Source organism: Chenopodium album, chromosome 24 (genome assembly GCF_948465745.1).
Source record: "Chenopodium album chromosome 24, dcCheAlbu1.1, whole genome shotgun sequence".
Lineage (NCBI taxonomy): Eukaryota > Viridiplantae > Streptophyta > Magnoliopsida > Caryophyllales > Amaranthaceae > Chenopodium > Chenopodium album.
In genome coordinates this window covers 2,869,609-2,890,343 of record NC_137857.1, presented here as the reverse complement: position 1 = coordinate 2,890,343, position 20,735 = coordinate 2,869,609, and the positions used below count along the sequence as shown (strand labels likewise).

Sequence of the window (20,735 nt, the reverse complement as noted above, 5' to 3'; positions counted from 1 at the left end):
AGAGATTGCAAGGTAAAGTTTTTTTTTTTTCCTTGAAAAGAAGTATGCACTATAGTAAAAGCAATGTTAGAACTACACATGTATAAATGTTGAATGGCATACCAGCGGCCACCAAACAAATTTGCACGTTTTAAAGGGTATAAAATGAACAAGCACCTTATTTTATGTGGGAAAAAAAAAAATAGTTATAGCATCATCTCATACATGCTGACAATCTTTTCAAATTTCGAAAACTAAAAAGATTGAGCCCGTAAAAATGATAGTTATTTGTTAATAGTGTACATAATATTGGTATATTTTGCAATTATGGGTGGTAAAATAATGAGTATTTTGGAGATTTTAGATGAGAAAGGCATTGATTTTGAAGGTGAGAACATGAAGCATGAAAATAAAACCAGCCATTTTTCTCGTTAATAATGTTAACAACGAGAAAAAAGTCTTTTGTGTGGTTTAAAAAAAATTAAAAATGTCATGTTATATGCATTTTTTCTTTGAAAATAATGTTATTTTATTCGTTATTAACTTTATACTCCCTTAGTCCCTTTTTGTTTGCACCATAGCCTCACTTTTTATGGGAGTTTTTTTTTTTTGATCAAATGGTGCAAACAATAAGGGACGGAGAGAGTAACAATTTTTATATTTTTATTTAGAAATTATCCAAAATAAATCACTCCAGGCAGAATCCAATGAAATTTCATACAATTCACATTTACCATAGGAAGTAAAAGACGGGGGATAGAGAAGACCTCAAATCCTCAATAAAGCCAACATGCATGCAAGCAATAGCATGGTCAAAATAATACTGCGTCAACTTTAGACACCAAATAATCATTTTTTTTTTCTCAAAAAAAAAAAAAATAATCATTTTCTTCTATTTCCTCTAGATTCTCTCCTCCTTCTAAATTGGGGATTTATCTTTTTCCTTTTTCTATTTTTTGCATCTATTTAGTAGCATAATAAATTTTACTCCATATTTTATCCTATCCAAAATCACAAAATATGTACCAAATAGTTAAGCACTCCATATTACGGAGTAGAGGATTTGTTTTCGCAACTATTAAAACTTTCCTAAGTACTCCATACTAGTTATTTTATGATTTGTAATATATCTCGCACATTAGAACATATTTCATCTTTTCCGTAAATTTTATTCATACTCCATACCCGATATTTGGTTTCATTTACTCACCTTAAATAAAAAAGAGTGCAGTTAAAGTTTAGCTGTACTAGTCTACTAGTCATGGTCGAATTAAAAACACGATAACCCAAAACCGTAATTATAAAATTCAACAACTTGTATTAAATACATATAATAACTTTATTATTAATTCTTATTCTTCATTTTTGGACTATGAATCTTCTTATTGAATAAATTTCCCCTCTTTTTTCTCTCTCCTCTGCAAATATTTTTCCCAAATTATCAAATATATTTCACTTTCCACCCTTCTTCTTCGACAACTAATCATCACTGTCGGCATCAACTTCACCAGCTTCTCTTCCTCTTTCTCTCTCCTCCATTGATACAAACCTTCACTTCAACGATTCAGGTCAGTTTTTGTTTTTTGTTTGCTTCATTTTTTAGGGTTCTTGTGATTTTACTGGACTTCTGTTTGAATCGAATTTGACTTCGTTTTTAGATCTAAGGTTAAGGTTTTTGATCTTGTTTTTGAAGTTTAATTTGTGTTTGATCACTTTGTTGTGTTTGATTTCAGTTTTGATTTGTGTTTGATTATGATTTTGACTATGTTGCAGTGATTGAATTGGAGAGAGATGGCGAATCGGAAAGAAGATGAGAAGAATGAGAAGATTATACGAGGTCTTCTGAAGCAACCTGGAAATCGCAAGTGTATTAATTGCAATACTTTGGTAATGTTTGATATTAATTTGAGTTGTGAAGTTGCTTAGAATTGATAAAGTTACATGTTTGGGAACTGTTTTTATATGGCTGAATGCTGATTGTTAATTATGTAGCAATTGTTTTGTTGTTCGAGCCGAAGAGGTTTAGGCCTTTGCATTGTTCTGCTTAGCTAGGGAATTGAAAATTGGCTACTTGTATTGATTTTCCTAAGGTTTTTAGTGAGGAGATTGGTGTCTTTTGCATGCCAAGAGTTCTAATTAGCTTTTCGCGGCAAGAATGAGTATTTACTTAGTTATTAGGTGCCTTTTACGGTTACATGTATTAAGGACTTGCAAATTATTGGTTTATTGTATTGGTGTTCGAAACTAAGTGGAGTTATTTCGTTGGGATGTTTATAATGAGTAGTGACAAAAGGATGGTTAAGATGATGGTTGATTATGGATGGAGGAAATAGGAGATAATTGTGTTTTCCATGAACTTTGATATTCTTTAATTGGTAGTTATGCAATTTAGGATTATTGGCTTAATATTTAGGTAACGAGTTCATTAAATACAATTACCGATATGCTTGGAAAGTTACTAGGAAAATCACTTTGGATGGGGCATGATATTTTTAAAAGACTTCGTATAGAAAACTCGAAGAATATGCAGTAGGGGGAGAGAGACTGTTTTTTGAACTCCATAATTCAATTTAAGCCCTTTAAGTAGTAGCTGATGTGAGAAAATATACTGCCTCTGATGATATATTCTTAAGGCCAACCCAACATTTGTACTTGATTATACGTTCTTTAAAATATTATGTTTGTTTATCTAAGTAGCAACTTATTACCTTATACACGACCTCTTTATTATTTAAGTTTTATTGGGGTCATTACTATCATTGTTTTCACATGTTAGTTCTGTTGTGAACTGACCTCATGTATAACATGTTGATTTCTACATTATGGAAAGAACACAAATACGTGTTCTCGTCTTTGTACATCTTTGAATGTTTAGGTCTCTCTATATGGAGAGTGATTATGGTTTTTTTGACCCCCCCCCCCCCCCCCCCCCCCCATTTTTTTTTTCTCTCCCATATGGGGATGTCCAGTTTCTTATAAGTAATATTTAGGAGTACTTATATTGGTTTAGTTTCTATTGTGATTCTTTGGGGGCTTTATCATACACTCGAATATTTTGATGGTTTGTACACTGAATGGTTGGTAGGAGTGTAATTTTTGGCTTGTGTGTTCTCACTGTTCTGCACTTCTGCAGTTCTGCCTCAACTTGACATGTTTTCCTGCTCCAGTTTTACATTTATGTGTGCTTGTGAGGAATAACTTAGGATCTGGCTGTGTGATTCAGTAGAGTGTCTAGCTACCTTCTGTTTCACCATCTTGTTATGTAATACTCCTTCCGTTTCATTGTTATGGTATCGTGTACACATTTCATAAGAAATAAGGAAAAGATTGGAAAGTAAAAGAGAAAAGTGGTAACATCTTGTAAAAAAGTTAATATTAAAGTAATTTAAGTAGTTGACGTTGTAAGAAAAACCTCAAGTAATTTACGTAGTGAACTGTTGTAAAAAAAGGTTTATAATATAATGTGTATACTGTATAGTATTGTAAGTAAATGATAATAGCATTAGGTATTGGAAAAAAAAAATGGAGAAAGAAGTAATGTAATATTGTGGGTCATAATCTCAAATTTTGAAAAGCAGATAAAGTTAATGGCAATCGTAAATTATAAATGACCTGTATTTAAAATGGTGCGCCTAGGTGCATGCTTGTGCCTTTTTTTTTTGGGTCTAGGTTAGGCGATCTTAGTGAGTCGCTCGGCTTTTTTCCAACTTCATATTAGGTGCGTCTCACTCAATGAGGCACAGGAAAATTGCTATCGCCTTGAGCAAATTCATACATCGATAATGGCTAAAAAAAACTCTATCCATCCATTATAATGTGTAACAGAGGGAGCATTAGACAACCTATTTATGGCATGCATAACCATTGGATTTGTGGCTACTTTTCCAAAGATTTTGGAATTGACTTATATTCTGCATGCTGGAAAAAACCTCCTTATAATATTTCAATATTAACCAGCCAAGATACTGTAAGATTAACCAGCCAAGATACTGTAAGATTTATTCTTATACTTTAGATGCTTCTTATACCAAAGAAAGCAGACTTCGAGATATCTCTTTATGTTTCTATCTATTGGAGGTGTGCTCAGCTTTATTTGTTTCTCATTTTCAATCGGCTGTGTTGGAAATGTGATTATAATCACGCTCTTTTGATTATGTAAATTCTATGTATCTATAAAGATTTTCATCCAAGGAACAAACACTTGCAAATGTACTGATTTCTATTTTTCCACCAGGGTCCCCAATATGTTTGCGTCACTTTCTCGACATTTGTTTGCACTACTTGTGGTGGGATTCAGTAAGTGCTCCTAAGTTTTTGTATCTTTGTTCACTTGTTCAGCAATGATGCTTGGTTTAGCTTCTCCCTATATATATTTTTTTACTCTTATTGAGTCAAGAGGTGCAGTGAGGGTGCTTTATTTATCCTGCCCAATGTTAAATTTTTTCAGCCGTGAATTCACACACCGAGTAAAGTCAGTATCAATGGCCAAATTTACACCGCAAGAAATTGCTGCTCTTCAAGCTGGAGGAAATGAGGTATTTTTTTTTTCTTCTCTCATGGATCATTTGAGGTTTCTCATGAGGTCCTTATACCACCTATTACTGTAACAGCGGGCAAAGGAAATACACTTCAAAGATTGGGACCCTCAGCGGCAAACTGCTCCTGATAGCAGGTGAGTTCTTATTGGTTTTCCTAGACTGTGCAAGTGTAATCTTATTTGTGATCATTGCCGTTTTTTTGGATGGGGGGCGAGAAGCATTTGTTGTACTATCTCCCTGGGTTGGCGATTGTCTCTATACCTCTAAGCATGAGCCTGCCATGTCTCTTTTCTCCAGTGTTTACAGAGCTGCCACTTTTGTTTTTTTAATGATATATGAACCTAGTGGTAACAAAGAAATATACCCTGTCTAAAGATAGTGTCCTCTAGCCTCTGGTCCTCAAGGGATGGCCACGAACAGAGCCTCTCACAAACAATTTGGACTCATATTGCAAAGAAGTTTGACTTGTCTTGACTGGTTTTGTGAATGAGCAGGGCTTCAATTGAATATGATAGTTTGGGTTCTAAACAAGTTCAACTCAATATCACTTGAATTCTGCTTGTGGGCTTGTAACTATAAGAAACATATAAGGCTATATCCAAATTTTGTGTGTTTGTTTCATGTCCTATACGGCTATACCCCATTACTTCCTAAGCTTTAACTTATAAAGAAAAGGTAATTCTTAGCACAAGTTTCTCTAGTCAAACATTACCCTAGAGGGGAGGAGAAAAACAAAATCACTTAATTCATTATATTATTTGAACATTGTTATCTTGCCAAGCTCAAACTGAATGAGATGATGCGAAACTTGAAAATTTTCTACTAGCAAAGCTCAAGCTAGACTATGTAGTTCAAAATGAGTTTTATTCGGCCAATTTTGGTGAAATTAATAATATAGAACCAAGTCATGCTGGAGTTTGACTCAGCTTGTGAGCAGTCCTAATGTTTTCCTTGCTATTTTGGTTTGTCCAATGTTATTGTCTTTTTTTTTTTTTTTTTTTTTTAAAATGCATATTCTCAGTTTCATCTTTCCCCAGTTACATAATGCTGATACATGATTGGCTACATCCTATTAACTTTAACTCCTACTACTAGGACATTATCTTTGGGATGATAAAAGTTTTGTATGCTGAAAATAACAAAATTTTCACTATGCTATTCTGTATCCTGATCATGTCTTATTTTATGTTGCTCCCTTGCAGCAACGTGGACAGACTTCGGGACTTTATCAAGCATGTGTATGTGGATAGGAGATATAGCGGTGAAAGAGGCAGCGACAGACCTCCCCGTGGAAAACTGGTTAGATGCTCTGACATTTTGACTAACATGTTCTTTTAAATTTGGCTGGTCAGGGGTAGGATTAGCTCTTTGTCTATCTTGATGTGTTGTTAGGTGGGATGCACTGGGGTATTTTTGAAGATAAAAGATTGGCTTAGGTTAAGTGGTGTTTATTTGAAGGAATTGTAACAATAATTTTTGTAATATATCGTTGCAATCCCTTGTGTATTGTCTAAATCTTGTTTTGTATGCTTCTTAGGGTGACAAAGAAGAACCAAATGAAAATAGGAGATCGGATGCATATCAGAGTGGCTCTCGAAGCCCACCATACGATGATAGATATGAACGTCGTTCTAGTGGCAGGTCAAGTCCTGGATATGATGCGAGAAGTCCTGGATATGATCAAGACAACCAGAGGCACAGTGACTATGGGAGAAGTCCTGTCCGTCCTGGGATTATCAATAATTGGCGACGGGAAGACAGGTTTTCCAATGGGAGGAAATCTGATGATCGTCATAGCTCTGATGGGGAGGGTAAGCCTGAAATCAGGTCGCCAGATAGCCAAAAGGATTCTGTTGTCCCAAGCCTTCCTGCTGTACGGCCTGTTGGGGAGATATTGGGGGATAATGTTGTACCTCTTCGCATTAGTGAGCCTCCAAGAGCCAATAGCGGCAGGGTTGTTGATGGCCCAAAAATTACCCAGGTGATGATACTATCAGATAATGTCGTACCTCTTTGCATTAGTGAGCCTCCAAAAGCCAATAGCGGCTCACTTTGCGTCTCTATATCTACCATATTGTATAATTACCCAAATACAGTACATTTCTATTGCTGCAACCAATGTGTTCTGAACTCCTTTAATAATCTGTTTTGCAGAGAACTGCCTCTTCTAGTAGTTTGGCATCCAGCAATGGCAATCCTGTGGAACTTAAAAAGGAAACATCATTAATTGATTTTGATGCTGAGCCGGAACCGTCTGTGACTGCTGCTGCAACACAAGCTCAGCAATCAACTGCTGATCAATCGGTTGTCCAGCCAACAAGTACTCAAAGTGATAATGATTGGGCTTGTTTTGACAGTGCTCCGGTGGATAAGGTGTCTCAAGCACCTCAAAGTACGAATCCACTGGACTCTCTTACGGAGTTGTCAGTTCCAGTTCCTGGCCATTCATCTGGATCCACTAGTAGCAATGCTGCTCCCATGCCTTCAAATGGCATGTTCCCATCATCAACTAGTGGCGATATGCTTTTTGCTTCTGTGGGTAGTACATCAACAGATGCATTCCCTGGGGCTGCTCCTGCATCCTCACCATTGACCACTTTGTCATCTTTCCCATCTGGAGGTGCTGTGGCTGGTTCTAACCTGCCACCAACATTGCCCTCAAATGGTGGTAATTATCAGCAGTATGGGATGCAGCATCAGCAACAGGCTTTCACCCATAATGCTGGTGGTCAGCCTGCTGCTGCACAATTGGCTTCAGGTTTTCCTAATGGTTTAAGTAATCAGGTAACTTTAACTATAATACCTAATCTGTTCGCTGTAAAGATGCTGAGCTCATGTTGTTGACATTTTGCCTTAATTACTCAGGGTGTGGCTGGCAATCCTGCTGCACAACCATCTCAAGCTATTGCAACTCTTCAGTCACAAACAGTTGAAGTTAAACCCAATGATAGAAGAGAGCTTCCTGCGGTATTGATGTGCTTGCTTTTATGATATATTAAATGCTCAGTAGGTAGACTATCTCATAATGCCTTCTTAAATACTCTACAGGATCTCTTTACTGCTACATACTCGTTTGCGCCTTATCAAGCTCCTGGTTGGCGACCTGGTGTCAGTGGTATGTATCCTGGCATGCAATATCCGATGCAGTATAACCCTGCAATGGTATGTCAAACCCATTTATTTGAATTACTCTTTTTATTGGTTTTACTAAATATTCTAATTTGGTACGTGCATGTGCTTACGAATATTCTAATTTGGTACGTGCATGTTGCAGTCAATGCCAACATTTCCGCAACCAACATTTCCGCAGCAAACATTTCCGCAGCCAAACAAATCATCTAATCCTTTTGATGCTGAAGGATCTTCTGGGCAACCTGCAGCGGTAGGCCATCAAATTACTTTGAAATAACTATTCTTTGTGTGCATTTAGGTCAAACTGTGGAAATAAAATTAAAAATAATTAAATAAATAAAATGAAATTGTGGAAAGATTCAGGTCTAGGGTGGAAATTAGTTAAGTTAAAATTAAGTAGATATAGTCACCTGTAGCTTTTGTCTTCCATTTTCCAGAAAGTCACAGAAGGCAATTATTATTCATCAAAATGGGTTGAGTATCCAAGTCTTGAGTATGACTACCTGAAGACCTTACCATCTAAAGTAGCTGACTTTTGTTGAATGATACTTCATGTATGTTTTATATGCTATGTTATAAAATAGTCGTATATACTATGGTATGATGTTTATCACCTTTCTTAATTATTAATGTTTTATGATCAGAATTCTTAATTTTCCCCAACTATACTATATTTGATAGGGTGAGGATGGGAATGTCCCTACTCATTTATTGAGTTTATATTGAAATCATGTTACGTTCTTAATTACGAGGGACTGAAATAATGTGATTATCATGTCCAAACGAAGGAAGTTATAGAGGGATTTATTTCCTTCATGAACCTTTTTTGACCTTACTATCCTTACGTCTTTGTTTGCCTTTTTTTTTTCCTGTGTGTGTGTGTGTGTGTAAGATTCTTCACATAAGTTCTAAACTGTTTATAAAATTACTCTCAGAAGTACAGGAATGTTCACATAAGTTAATATAGGATTTCAGATGAATTTAGATAAACTTGAAATTTTTTGGGTGAAGCTGATGAGCTTTAATCAGTGGTTAACTATGGAGATTTGTACCCCTTGTAGTTGTGGTTCTTGTGAAATCACTGCAATCTCACAACCCAGTGTAGATGGCTTTCACATGTGGGCATCATTGCATCAAGGACAACTATGTTAATAATCATCCTTGCATATACACAAATGCTTTCTAGCACTTCATTGTGGAATTGTTGATTTCCAGTTCCCCACTACTAACAAGTGTTGTCATCCTATTTAAATTTTTGTCAGTTCCTCTCTTATGGTGGGAAGTGGGGACGATTTAGTATTTAACTTGTAACTCTGTTGGACAATACTCGAAACATTATTCTTGATGATTCCTAAAAATATGCTTTTTGCTGTGGGGCCTCAAGCAAAGGTTCTATATACCCATGATGATATTACCAAATTGTTGCTGGTTAGACAGTTAGTTGCCTCTCGGTCAATCTTTTTGTCAATTGACTGATCTGTCTGTAAAGTTGACTCACCTTTAAGGTTTTAGTTCTCTGGAACGACAAGTCTTTTCTTATATAAACTAGGCCCTTGTGACACTTCTATGTTTTTCAATACTATTTGTAGGCTTTTTGTGCAATCAAATCAGTCCAAACTGGGTTGGTTGTTGCCGTAAGTTACTAAACACACTTTGTGTCTGACCTGTAGCCATGAAGAGGTGCTGGAATAGTGGAATTGCACAGACTATTTTTAATTCTTTTATTTACACAGTAAATGCACTACAAAACCAAGATAGGAAAAAGTCTAATCTGAGTTTACATGTGGCTTTAAACTGGAGGATGTAATTTTTTAATGAAAATTTACCCTAAACAAATGCTTTGATGCAGTTCCCTTCTATGTCAACTTTGCATGCTGCTCTGCCCAATGCAGCGGCTCCAGGAGGCGTAGCGCATCCTTCCAACCTTGGTACTGCTATACCTTACGGATCAGCCATGCCAGGTGCTAATGCAATTCCTCCTCAGATGTCAACAGTGCATCCAGCTGCACCATCTCTCGGATCAGCCATGCCAGGCGGTAATTTAATGCAACCTCCAGCCTTATTCTTCATTGTCTTTGTTTTTCAAACAGAATAGAGTTGCTTTATTAGAAAGTGGGTTGGTGTGGACATAATGAGGCCCAATGTGCTTTTTTTAGTGTCTGACATTTGCTCCAATATTGCCAGGAACATACATGGGCCAGCAATTACCCCCTAACATTGCATCATCCAGGTGAATACTTATATCAGACCTTAGAGTTTTTTTTTTTTTTTTTTTTTTTTTTTTTTTTTTTTTTTTTTTTTTTGAAGAAACAGACCTTATAAATTTGTTAGTGCTTAATATCGTATATCCTGAATGAGTAAATTTATGCAAATTAATATTACATCAAGGTTTCAGTTTGAGCATCACTTAATGGTTTGTCTATAGTTATTAGAAGTATATGAAATCTATTGTAGATTGTAGCTTGAATTCCTATACGATTTTTGATTTCCTTTCCTATAAAACACATTACATTCATTGAACTTGGAGTTAATTATGCAGGCCCCAGGGATTTGGTAGCTTTGGTAATGAAGTGCCTGCTTTTGCCTCATTGAATCCGGCTGCTGCCATGCCGAACCCTTCCCTTGGTGGGAACCCATTTGGCTGAAAAGCAAAAACTCGTCTTGCTGCACCCCCTTAAACAATTCTTTTGTGGCAATGTTAAGTCCTTGTGTAGAGTAGATACATCGATACTCCACCTCAAATAGGAAGTTTTGAGGTCTTGGGGCATAGGTTCATTTGCCTTGTTCCCATGTAAAGATATTTTGCACCTGTATGTAGAATACATCCAGAGAATATGAAGAGACGAAGAGTAAATCCTTGTGATTTAAAAGAAGCATGAAAGACTGCAGAATTGTCATATGTTCCATTTTTGGAGTCTCGTTCATTTAGATGATGGATCAGCATTTGGCAATTGCTCTAAGCTTCTGCACTCTCAAGTTGTAAGAATTTTTTTTTTAATCTTATTGTAACCTAGTTTGGAATTACTGCTTTTATACCGGTAAGCGGCATCCATTTGTGAAAAATATCTTTTAGTTGGCTTGTTAGAACTTTTTTTTGTATCTTTTTTAAATATTATTTTTTTCCAATTTATCTATGTGAATATAGATGTTTTGTTTGAATAAATATCTTGTTATATGAGACTTTTGGTTGTGTACTCGTGTTCCATTATGAAGCATCTAACATTGAATATTACGTGCAATAACCACTTATTTCTTACATATATTAGCCACACCTTTTCTAAATTTTTCATTTTATTCTATTCTTGATGTGTTAAAGTTTGATTTATTTGTTTACCATTCCTCCGTCTCCTCATTCCTCTTAAAGTTTGATTGGATATTGTTAGACTTACAGTATCTCTAGACAAACTATTCTCCACTAGAATAGTCTTTATCGGTAGAAGTTGACCCTGAGCCCTGACCTTTGTTATAGGCTCACAATATTATCTGTGTACTCCGTAGAATCAATACTCTACCAGCCCCATAATGATAGGAGTTATTCGCCTCCGAAATTGTTTGTGTGTTCAGGGATGTCAATGAACCAATGTTTTCGTGAACAGATTGATCGAACTCATCAAAGCTTGGTTGGTTTTGCTCATACATCCATATTTGTTCACTTATATATTTGGTAAACCGATGATAAATAAAACATATCTTTATGTTTCTTAACAGTAACAGCAAGACAGAACAAGGAGTAAAAGAGTATTAACCACTTCAGCCTTTCCTGCAAGATAATGGGATAACACTATTTTTCCCGCTAGAACGAACTTCCTAATGTTCTAACATCATTTAGCAGTGAGGAGATGTCATAGGATCCCAACCATCTAGATTTAACTAAGTTGCAGATCTTTGCTGAATCAGTAGTCAAAATCTGTTCAATATTCTTTGCCTTCACTTCCATTAGGCCCTTTAAAATCGCGTATTCTTACATATGCAGGGGAATAACATCTGATATTTTCTCACTTTGCACTTGCAATTCTTCATAACTTGTTACGCACCAGCCTATTCTCGCTGCTGAGGAACTTTAAGCAGCAGCATAATCCATCATCATTGAAGTCTTAGAATTTTTCGTTGTCACTACTGATCTTTGTTTTGTTCTCCGGCTTAGCTTGCTTGATGACTTTGAGAGATCTTGCACCTCTTAACCATCTTTAAATCGTAAATGCCTAATTTGGTATGCACATCTTCGGTTTCTTGAATCACAGACTTACATGTGCTCTCATCCCATATTAGAAAATCTAAGCTTCTAAAAGAAAGGGAGTTCAAAAATGTTTTGGTAACACCTAACACTAAATATATTTTTTTTTCTTTCATCTCTAAATAAGAATAAATTTAGTACCCTATATACAAATGAATATTGTGATATCACAAAAATCATCAGGAAACCCTTCTGTAGAATTGTAGTTTGTACTAGAGTCATTTCATCAGTCACAAGGAGAGTACAAATTACTGATATTGTATAGTTGTATGTATGTATACCGTGTCAATCGGGTCGGGTAATTTTGAACACCCCTACGAGTTGTATGTATACCAATTGCCAACACAAAAAGCCAAATTTCTCCAGAATTCTGATATTTGTCTTTTCTTCACTTGTCAATGTCAATGAAGACAGCCTTAGATGGGCAGATTTTGATAAAGAACAAATAAGGCTGCTTTTTTTTCAGGGGAATTCATCTGCTTGTCTGCTCTTTAGTATTACTGGTGCTACAAGCATCCATACTGCATCAAAAACATGATTTTGATTTTAGAAACTTGTAAGAATATTTATATTTTTATGGAAAAATAATTTTTTAGAGCACAAAAATTAAGACAATGTCAAGGGTTCTGATACTTACTGTATACACAAGCTGCTATCCATTCATTCACTACTCTGACCCAAGTGCTTGTCCAACCTACATCAATTGTCCACCTGCAAAACAAGCATTAGTCTGTTTTCAAAATGTGAACAATTGTTTGAATCCGTAACCTGTTATTTTTTTAAGTGAGACACGCAATAAGTTATGACTAAACCGTTAAACAAGTCATCTTTTTAGAAAAGATACCCTTCGAAATAAGATTTATCGATCTAACTTATCTAACATAACTAGTTACCCAAAGGCCAACTACTTTTATCAAAATGTTACGGTGAGACTGCCCTCATAACATTACAATTTTGAATAATATTGCATCAAGATGAACCCATCGTTTTTCCTGCTAAGGTAGGTTTTGTAAAGATCAAGATGTATAAAGCTTACTTGTAATATCATTAAGGTCAATCAAATGTCACTACAAACACTTTTTACTATTTGTTTCCAATTCAAGATCAAAGTATTATTGATTGCAAGTTATTGTAAAGAAAAAAGTTAAAGAAACTTCATTGGGGAAAAAAAAACCAAATAAAGCTTACTTCTTCATCGCATGATGTGTATTCCAACCGATGAGCAACATTGCAAAGTACATAGCTCCAGTTGCAAAAACAAAATGGAAGAAACCATAACCATATGGAATACCATCATCGTCTGGTTGTTTTTCTTTTTTCTTGAACTGCACACGTTCAATTTTGTTTTGTTACTTTCAAGTTAATAGCCATCAACTCCGAATAATCAAGGGAAAATGAGAGAAAATAATGACCTGAAAGCATTGGGAATCAATGCCTGTTGAAAAGGTTGCAATCACTATGGTGAGTAGTGCAACAACAAAGCTCTGCATGAACAAACAAAACTTAGTATTTTGTTTTCCTTCAATTTTGAGTTTATGACTTGCAATTTAATTCTAAAATTGTCATTCAGAGATGTTAAGTTGGTCATGATAACTTACAATGATAGTAAGCCAGTCAGTTTGATTAGAAGATTCCGACCTCTTGTTGCATTTAGTTCCTGGAGGCTCACTGTGAACAAAGCAATGTGATTGAATGTAAGAACATGAGTTTTAAGTAGAAGTTTGGTCATCAGAACTAATCTATATAGTAAGATATCGGGCTTGCCTTCGGATTGCACCCCAGCATAGATACACAATGTAAAGTCCCATTAACCCAGGAGTCAGGTATCCAGCACTGATCTGCAGAATTTGGAAATAAGCAATGATGTTAGATACATAAGATATACCAAGCAGTTAGGAAAGCAACTTCTTATCACAAAAACTTACTCTAGGTTGCATGGAGACGCTTGTCATCAACTGCAGAAGTACAAGAGTCCAAGTGATGAAAAAAATGTTTTGGAGACATGATGTCTCTGGTGCATACCAGATGTACATCAAGATTATCCCACTTATGCTCAGAACATACGCGGTGGTGGCAGTAAACATCATATGGACATGACTGCAAAAGCAAGCATATATGTTAAGAAATATATCGTCAATACCACCAGGAAGCTAATGAGGGCATTTTTTATATTGACAGGATTTTCGTCTTTGTTCCTCCCGGGGAGATTAGAAGATTTCCCTTTGTCATTCCCCCAGTGTAGGATCACAGATTTATACGAAGTATGATTTTGTAGTCATATTAGGAACAATATAATGGATCTCCTAATAGATATCTGAGGATAAAAGATCAAAAATCGTACCATCTATCTGCATACTTCTCTGACTGGCAACAATCATTCAGCCAGAAAATGAAACTAATCACACTTACAAGCTGGATTAAGAGAAAGATCCTGTAAGAATATAAAGAAAAGTGTAAGGAAAAAATAATGAAAAACATTTCAAACACAAATTGCTTCTACAGGCACAAGATACATACCCAGCACCAAAATGTGCGATCTCTCCTGCATAAAGAAAAAAATAATTGATAAGTTTTTGGCCAAAAGAGTGCATAGATGTGAAAACAAGGTAGTTCAAAAGTTATTTGAGAACACTGACCATACATCTCGACGATAGGAGTTGGAAGGAGAAATGGAATAATCATAAGCACAAAAAACATGCTAGATTTTGCAGACCACCAGCCTGAATGCCAAGTATCTCTTTGATCATGAACTTTTGAGGTACCGACAGTGGAAAGGAACATCGCGAAGAAAAACAACTAATTTGTGGTTAAGGAGAACAATATTTTACACAATCTCAAAGCAAGAAGAATGAACATTCTCAAATTTTAAAATAATTTTGAGAAGCTAAGGAGGTTATTTAGGATACAAAACATCCCATGCTCACGCGCAATACTCCTTCAGTGCCCAAGCAGTCTGTACCGGCTTTGCATCCTCTCAATCCTGTGTACATATAAAGGTTAAATGATTAGAAAGTTTCTTGGTATGAAATTTGAAGATCACATGTCTTCAGCTATTTCATGTAATCTCAATAGAAAGACTAACTAAATGTAAAAGTAAGTTCAAACAAGGACCAAAATGTTTAGATAAGGCCAAGTTTGATATTCAGCTAAAATTAGCTCAAATAAGTAGAGATAGAGAAAATACTAATTCAGATAAATTCAGATGAATAGATTGAAGTCATAAATAGTTTGCATACAAGTCAGCATGATTATTTTTTTTTTGAAAGAAGTCAGCAGGATTATATTTGTAGCTCAAATTTATGGTTGTACATTAGATTTTATTGATCATTCCTAATGTAAATCGATAACTATTAGTGATTGAGGTGAATGAAAGGGGCAACTTATGCAGCTAGTTAAACTTGGACATAATTGACTTCCCTAATTAAAAAACAGGATCAAAAGAATGACTTACTTGCCATCTCTTTCATTGCACCTTTGCCATAATCTCGAACAGCCCATGCTAGAAAATTTGTAATGAGGAAAATGAATCCATATACATATCTAGCCATCCATGGATTACAACCATAACGAAATTGGGCAAACCAAGACCCGTCTTTGATTACTCCCGGATACTTTTCTTTCACGGTGATGGCGGTGGTGGTGTTGGTGGCGGTGGCAGTGCTCGTGCTCGTACCACTCTCCATATCCATTGCAATTGCAACAATTCCTTCACATCTGATATTTCATCGAGGCAAGAAACAAGACTCGAATATATTCCTCCACAACTCCCCTTCTCTTGATCTAGCAAAATCGAATGAGGTTCATAATTAATGTTACCTAAAACATATTTCCTTACAAAGATTAACAATTAAGAACCTAGTTTATGACAATTTATTACATCAAACTAGTACAATAATACGAAATTTGAAATTCATTGCACAATCTTCTTAAGCCCTAGCTTACCAAAGAGCATGTCATGTATATCATCAACATGATCATAAAAATCTCACACAAAACATTGTTATATAACAAAATTTACAACAAACCATACATTTGGTATGCAAGAATAGTTTCCTAGTTGATAAGCTTTTATCCTACACCACTATTTTCATGTAGTTGCTTACTTTATAAGGCACTTCCAATGACTTCCCTAAATTGGGTGAGATGCTTTCAAGGAACACCTTCTAAAACTAATAATTTCATGGGTTTACTAAATAATCATCAAACATTATTAGTGTGATAAAAATTATTCCCTTATAATCACATTTCATTACAATTAAATGTTAGCCATTTTCATAACAAAAGACAAAAACAGTAAAAATTCTTCCCAAATTACATGGAGAGAAAATCTACTGTAACAATTTTTATTTTGAAAAAGACATTTTGGATTTTTTTTTGTCATATCTATCAACATTATTAAAAATAAAAAAGAAAAAAGAATCTAAAAAAACAGATGGCAAGCCATTGAAACTTTACCCCAAAATCAGTAAAACCCAAAACACCCAGAAAGGTATCAGATCATAACAACACAAATAAAGCACCAAAATTCTTACTTAAAACAAGATCAAACATCATAATCATAAATACTTAAAAACCCAAGACTCAGAAACAGAGTAACTTCATAAATACAACATACATTGCAAATTAAACAAAAAATTGAACTACCCAGAAACAAAAATGTGGTAATTAACATAAAATTAAGTGAAATTGCAAACAAAATGAAGTAAATTAGAATTGGGTATTACCAGAAATCAGGAATTGCAATGTGAGGAGAGAGAGTGAGCCATACGAAAAACAGAGATCTATGCAGTAATTCTGTAAAAGTATCTTCAAGAATCAACCTTTTTCAGCTCATTCAGCTCAATTAATTTATCTCTTTTTCACTTTCGGCGATTAAGACAATTTGGTAATCTGGGGTAAAAAGAATGAGGAGAGAGAAAGAGAGAAAGATCAAGTTATAAGTAAGTTTTCTCTGTTTCTGTTTATGATTTTGTTTCTGCAAATTCTTTTTATATATAGGCTAGCTTTAATAAATTGAGTAGCTTTTATTTTAACTTTATTTTTATGTTCTTTTTTTATTTAATTAATTAATTACATATTCTTAAATGTGACAAGCCATCATGAGAATTACTTCATTAGTGTTATACTCTTACTGTTATAAGGGTTACTTGATCACTGTAATAGGGAATACTTTAGTATTGTTATATGGGTTATTTGATCACTGTTGTAGGGATTACTTTGTAACACTTAGTAAAACACGATTATATTTGGTAAGTGTAACACTTTTTTAAACATAGAAAAAGTAACACTATTTGGGTTACTGGGTTATTGTTATAGGGTTACTCAATCAATATTACATGAATTACTCGGTCAGTGTTATAAGATTTATTTTGTTATTTTACAAACGACTAGCCACACACAAACACATCGTTAATTTATTTTATTTATTTATTTATTTATTATTTATTTTCCCGACGTAGCATCAACTAAAGAGTTTAGCCTTTTAGGCAATTGAATGTAATTGTACGAAACGGCATCGTATCTGAAGTTGGAGTGACGAAAGTCCATTCAAATTGGGTTGTTATTTTTATTTTTGGGGCACTTGTCTTTAAATCAAAAGAGTTGCCCACTAAAAAGAAGATGCAATAGTACCAAATAAAAGAGGGCATTGTTAAGAGTTAATTAAATTAGTCAAGGTGTGAATGTCCACACTCCAATTCTTCATTGCATTTAATGTAGTAGCCAACCCTAATTGCCACCCTCTAAGGTTATAGCCCACAATGTAATAGTGGTTCTTACTACTATAAATAGCCATGTAATTTCACTTGTATGATGCACAAAAATATTACCAAGAGTAATACATAAAAGTAGTAATACTTCTCTTATTACCTTCTTCTCTTAATCCTCTAATTTCTATATATTTCATAACACGTTATCAGCACCATCTTCAATCAGGTATACTTATACCGATTATCCAATTTTTACAAAGATTCAATTTCCTTCACAAAATATATTTTGAGGAGTATGCTCTATAGTTGCCCATATGGGATCCTCTATACCAGAAACTCACAATATATTTCTCCACAAAATTACTCCACATTATTAGCCATGTTGATTAAAAATGAGGATATCAATACATACCTTATTTATGATACTTAGTTTGGTAACTCTCATGCATGGTTATAGAAAGTAATATATAATTACTTTTGCATGTGGAAATATTTGTTGTATGCATGTTAATAGAGTAAATTTCATGGTCACACAAATCATGTTTATACTTACTTACTTGTGCATAATTACTAAAATGAAAAAAATGATGCAGCCTTTATATTTATTTAATTTTTTAGATTACACACTTTTATGTTTCTTTCAGTTTTCGAACCCTTGACCTCATGAATAGATTAGGGTTCTCGGACCACTACGGCTTGCATCCCAGTGTGATACTTATTTACGTTTGTAAATATTAATAGTTTGATTACGATTATTTTACCAGTCTACTAGAACATTGTATGATATTTTTACAGTAGTGTAAAGCTGAAACGGATAATTTACCCCCCTATAAAAGGCGGATTACACCCCCTTATTTCACCATACAAACCTTATCCCCTCCTTAAACTTTACCCAAATTATCTCCTCTTCTTCTTCCTCCATTTACACCGGTCATACACCATGTTCCCCGTCGACAACCGACAACCACCACACCCCTTTACTTTCGAAGAAGATTTAAGGAAATTAAAACTATATTTAGTTTTAATTATGGCCCTAGTAGTTTTATTAATGGCAATGATGATTTTCATCATTTTACATAAGTAGCGCTCGGTTTTTCGACAAAGAGAATTCATGCATGTAATCTCCGTAGTACTTCAAGTTTTTTTTGTCTTCTAGGTAGATTATAAGTGCATTTTGTTATAATAAATATTTCTTTTGTCTTATCATTAATGTATGTCATTAATATTATTATTATTATTATTATTATTATTATTATTGTTGTTGTCGTTGTCGGTGATGTAGTGATAGTAGTAGTATTTATTGTTATTGTTATTATTATCATTGTTATTGTTATTATTGTTGTTGTCGTTACTAACGTAATTATCATGTTTAATTTTAGCTTAACTTTATGTACATCATAATAATAACCCAAGGGGGAGAAGCAAATATGTTTTAAATGGATTATTATTATGATTACAAATTGATTACTTTAATTATCACTTGCTTAATTGGCTTAATAATAATTACCTATTTGATTGTAGTTAAAATGGGAGACTTGATGAAAAGACAATTTGACGTATTAGACTTGTCTGGACATAATTATCTTGAATGGACAGTTGATGCCCAAATGAATTTGAAGGCTCAGGGATTGGAACATACAATCAAAGAAATTACCATCCCAGGAAACGAAAAAGATGCCCCTGCTCAAGTTAAAGTTCCAACTGATCAAGAGAAAGCAAAAGCTATAGTTCTCTTAAGGCATCATTTACATAACAGTTTGAAAACTGAGTATTTAATGGTGGAAAATCCCAGAGAACTATGGGATAGCCTGAAAGGAAGATATGACCACCATAAAAGGGTACTCCTTCCTTCAGCACAATTTGAGTGGACAAACCTGAGATTTCAGGACTTTAAATCTGTCAGTGATTATAATTCATCACTATATAAAATCGTATCAATATTGAGATATTGTGATCAACCAGTCACTGAAGTGCAAATGATAGAGAAAACACTCTCTACATTCCATGCTAACAACATTGTATTGCAACAGCAATACCGTGAAAGAGGCTTTGCAAAATATTCCGAGCTTATTTCTACATTATTGGTTGCTGAAAAGAATAATGATCTTCTGTTGAAGAATCACAACCTAAGACCAACTGGGTCTCAAGCATTCAATGAAACAAATGCTGTAGAAAGCTCAAATCCACCCGAGACAAATGTTGCTCATAGAGGTGGACGTGGAAAATATAATAATCGTGGCAGAGGTCGTGGAAATTTCCGCGGACGTGGCCGTGGACGTGGTTATGGCCGTGGTAGAGGCCAATTTCCCCCTAGAAACAACACTCAAAGGGGGCATCAACAAGGAAACAAAAATCAAGCCACCACAAAAGGAAAAGACACATGTTATAGATGTGGCATGACTGGACATTGGGGACGTACTTGTCGTACGGCCAAACATCTGGTAGAACTATACCAGGCTTCCATTAAAGGAAAAGAAAAACATGCCGAAACAAATTATGTTAATGAAGAAAATGTCCCTGGAATTAGCCTTGATGTGTCTGATTTCCACATAGACAATGGTGAAGCTAGTGGTGAATTTATCTTTGGAGAGAATAATCATGTTTAGATAATTCATCAATTACTATGATATGTATTATGTTTTCATTATGTACTTTTCTTGTATGTTTTTTTTTCATGTTCAAGTTATGTACTCTTAATTATTCATTATTAATAAAGTACGTCCAGTTTAATTATCTTAAACTAATCTTATACTTATTATTTTATGAAGATATGGATCTGCCCGAAGTTGGTTCCAAATTTCAATGCCTTTTGGACAGTGGAACAACACACACTATTCTGAAGGATAGAAAATATTTTTTAAAGTTAAAATTATTTCAAGCAAATGTTAATACCATTTCTGGGTCAGCCAAGCTAATAGAAGGTTCTGGAAAAGCTTGCATAATACTCCCAAATGGAACAAAATTAATCATTATTGACGCTTTATATTCGAGTAAATCTCGAAGAAATCTTATAAGTTTTAAAGATGTGCGTCAAAATGGTTTTCATTTAGAAACAATGATAGTGGATCAAAAGGAATATTTATGCCTCACGGCAGAAAAACATGGCAAGAAACATGTGTATGAGAAATTGCCAGCATATTCTTC

The 20,735-nt window shown here is 34.7% G+C and overlaps 2 protein-coding genes across 5 annotated transcripts; one reads left to right on the top strand and one right to left on the bottom strand.

The window, feature by feature from the left end:
• The first annotated feature begins 1,286 nt into the window (after window positions 1–1,286).
• Window positions 1,287–10,875, top strand: LOC145611183 (uncharacterized). Its single transcript, XM_081666474.1, has 14 exons — window positions 1,287–1,547; window positions 1,753–1,866; window positions 4,214–4,275; window positions 4,427–4,514; window positions 4,590–4,651; window positions 5,720–5,816; window positions 6,055–6,498; window positions 6,672–7,301; window positions 7,383–7,484; window positions 7,566–7,679; window positions 7,792–7,899; window positions 9,499–9,685; window positions 9,834–9,879; window positions 10,189–10,875. The coding sequence occupies exons 2-14, from the start codon at window positions 1,771–1,773 to the stop codon at window positions 10,292–10,294; spliced, it is 2,142 nt and encodes a 713-aa protein (XP_081522600.1). The 5' UTR covers window positions 1,287–1,547; window positions 1,753–1,770; the 3' UTR covers window positions 10,295–10,875.
• Window positions 10,876–11,969: 1,094 nt separating this feature from the next.
• On the bottom strand, window positions 11,970–16,829 carry LOC145610205 (uncharacterized). Of its 4 annotated transcripts, none has more exons than XM_081665485.1 (13): window positions 16,608–16,829; window positions 15,335–15,663; window positions 14,790–14,863; window positions 14,520–14,679; window positions 14,401–14,425; window positions 14,225–14,314; window positions 13,809–13,980; window positions 13,648–13,721; window positions 13,482–13,551; window positions 13,296–13,367; window positions 13,072–13,208; window positions 12,521–12,594; window positions 11,970–12,404 (listed from the first exon to the last, which is right to left on the bottom strand). In XM_081665485.1, exons 2-13 carry the CDS (start codon window positions 15,570–15,572, stop codon window positions 12,346–12,348), a joined length of 1,245 nt encoding a protein of 414 aa, XP_081521611.1. In that variant the 5' UTR covers window positions 15,573–15,663; window positions 16,608–16,829; the 3' UTR covers window positions 11,970–12,345. The 4 variants fall into 4 exon arrangements, with proteins under 4 accessions (XP_081521611.1, XP_081521614.1, XP_081521613.1 ...); XM_081665488.1 differs by lacking the exon at window positions 16,608–16,829 and adding an exon at window positions 15,987–16,128; XM_081665487.1 differs by lacking the exon at window positions 16,608–16,829 and adding an exon at window positions 15,914–16,116.
• Between the last annotated feature and the right edge of the window lie 3,906 nt (window positions 16,830–20,735).

What these genes read in the sequence shown, in the direction of transcription:
- LOC145610205 (XM_081665485.1), bottom strand. Translation starts at nt 15,572, where the DNA reads ATGGATATGGAGAGTGGTACGAGCACGAGCACTGCCACCGCCACCAAC. An exon ending in TGCTGGGGTGCAATCCGAAG is followed by an intron (nt 13,552 to 13,647) that starts GCAAGCCCGATA and finishes CTTTGTTCACAG; the next exon opens with TGAGCCTCCAGGAACTAAAT. An exon ending in GATAGCAGCTTGTGTATACA is followed by an intron (nt 12,405 to 12,520) that starts GTAAGTATCAGA and finishes TTTTTGATGCAG; the next exon opens with TATGGATGCTTGTAGCACCA.
- LOC145611183 (XM_081666474.1), top strand. Translation starts at nt 1,771, where the DNA reads ATGGCGAATCGGAAAGAAGATGAGAAGAATGAGAAGATTATACGAGGT. An exon ending in GTATTAATTGCAATACTTTG is followed by an intron (nt 1,867 to 4,213) that starts GTAATGTTTGAT and finishes TTTTTCCACCAG; the next exon opens with GGTCCCCAATATGTTTGCGT. An exon ending in CTTCTGGGCAACCTGCAGCG is followed by an intron (nt 7,900 to 9,498) that starts GTAGGCCATCAA and finishes GCTTTGATGCAG; the next exon opens with TTCCCTTCTATGTCAACTTT.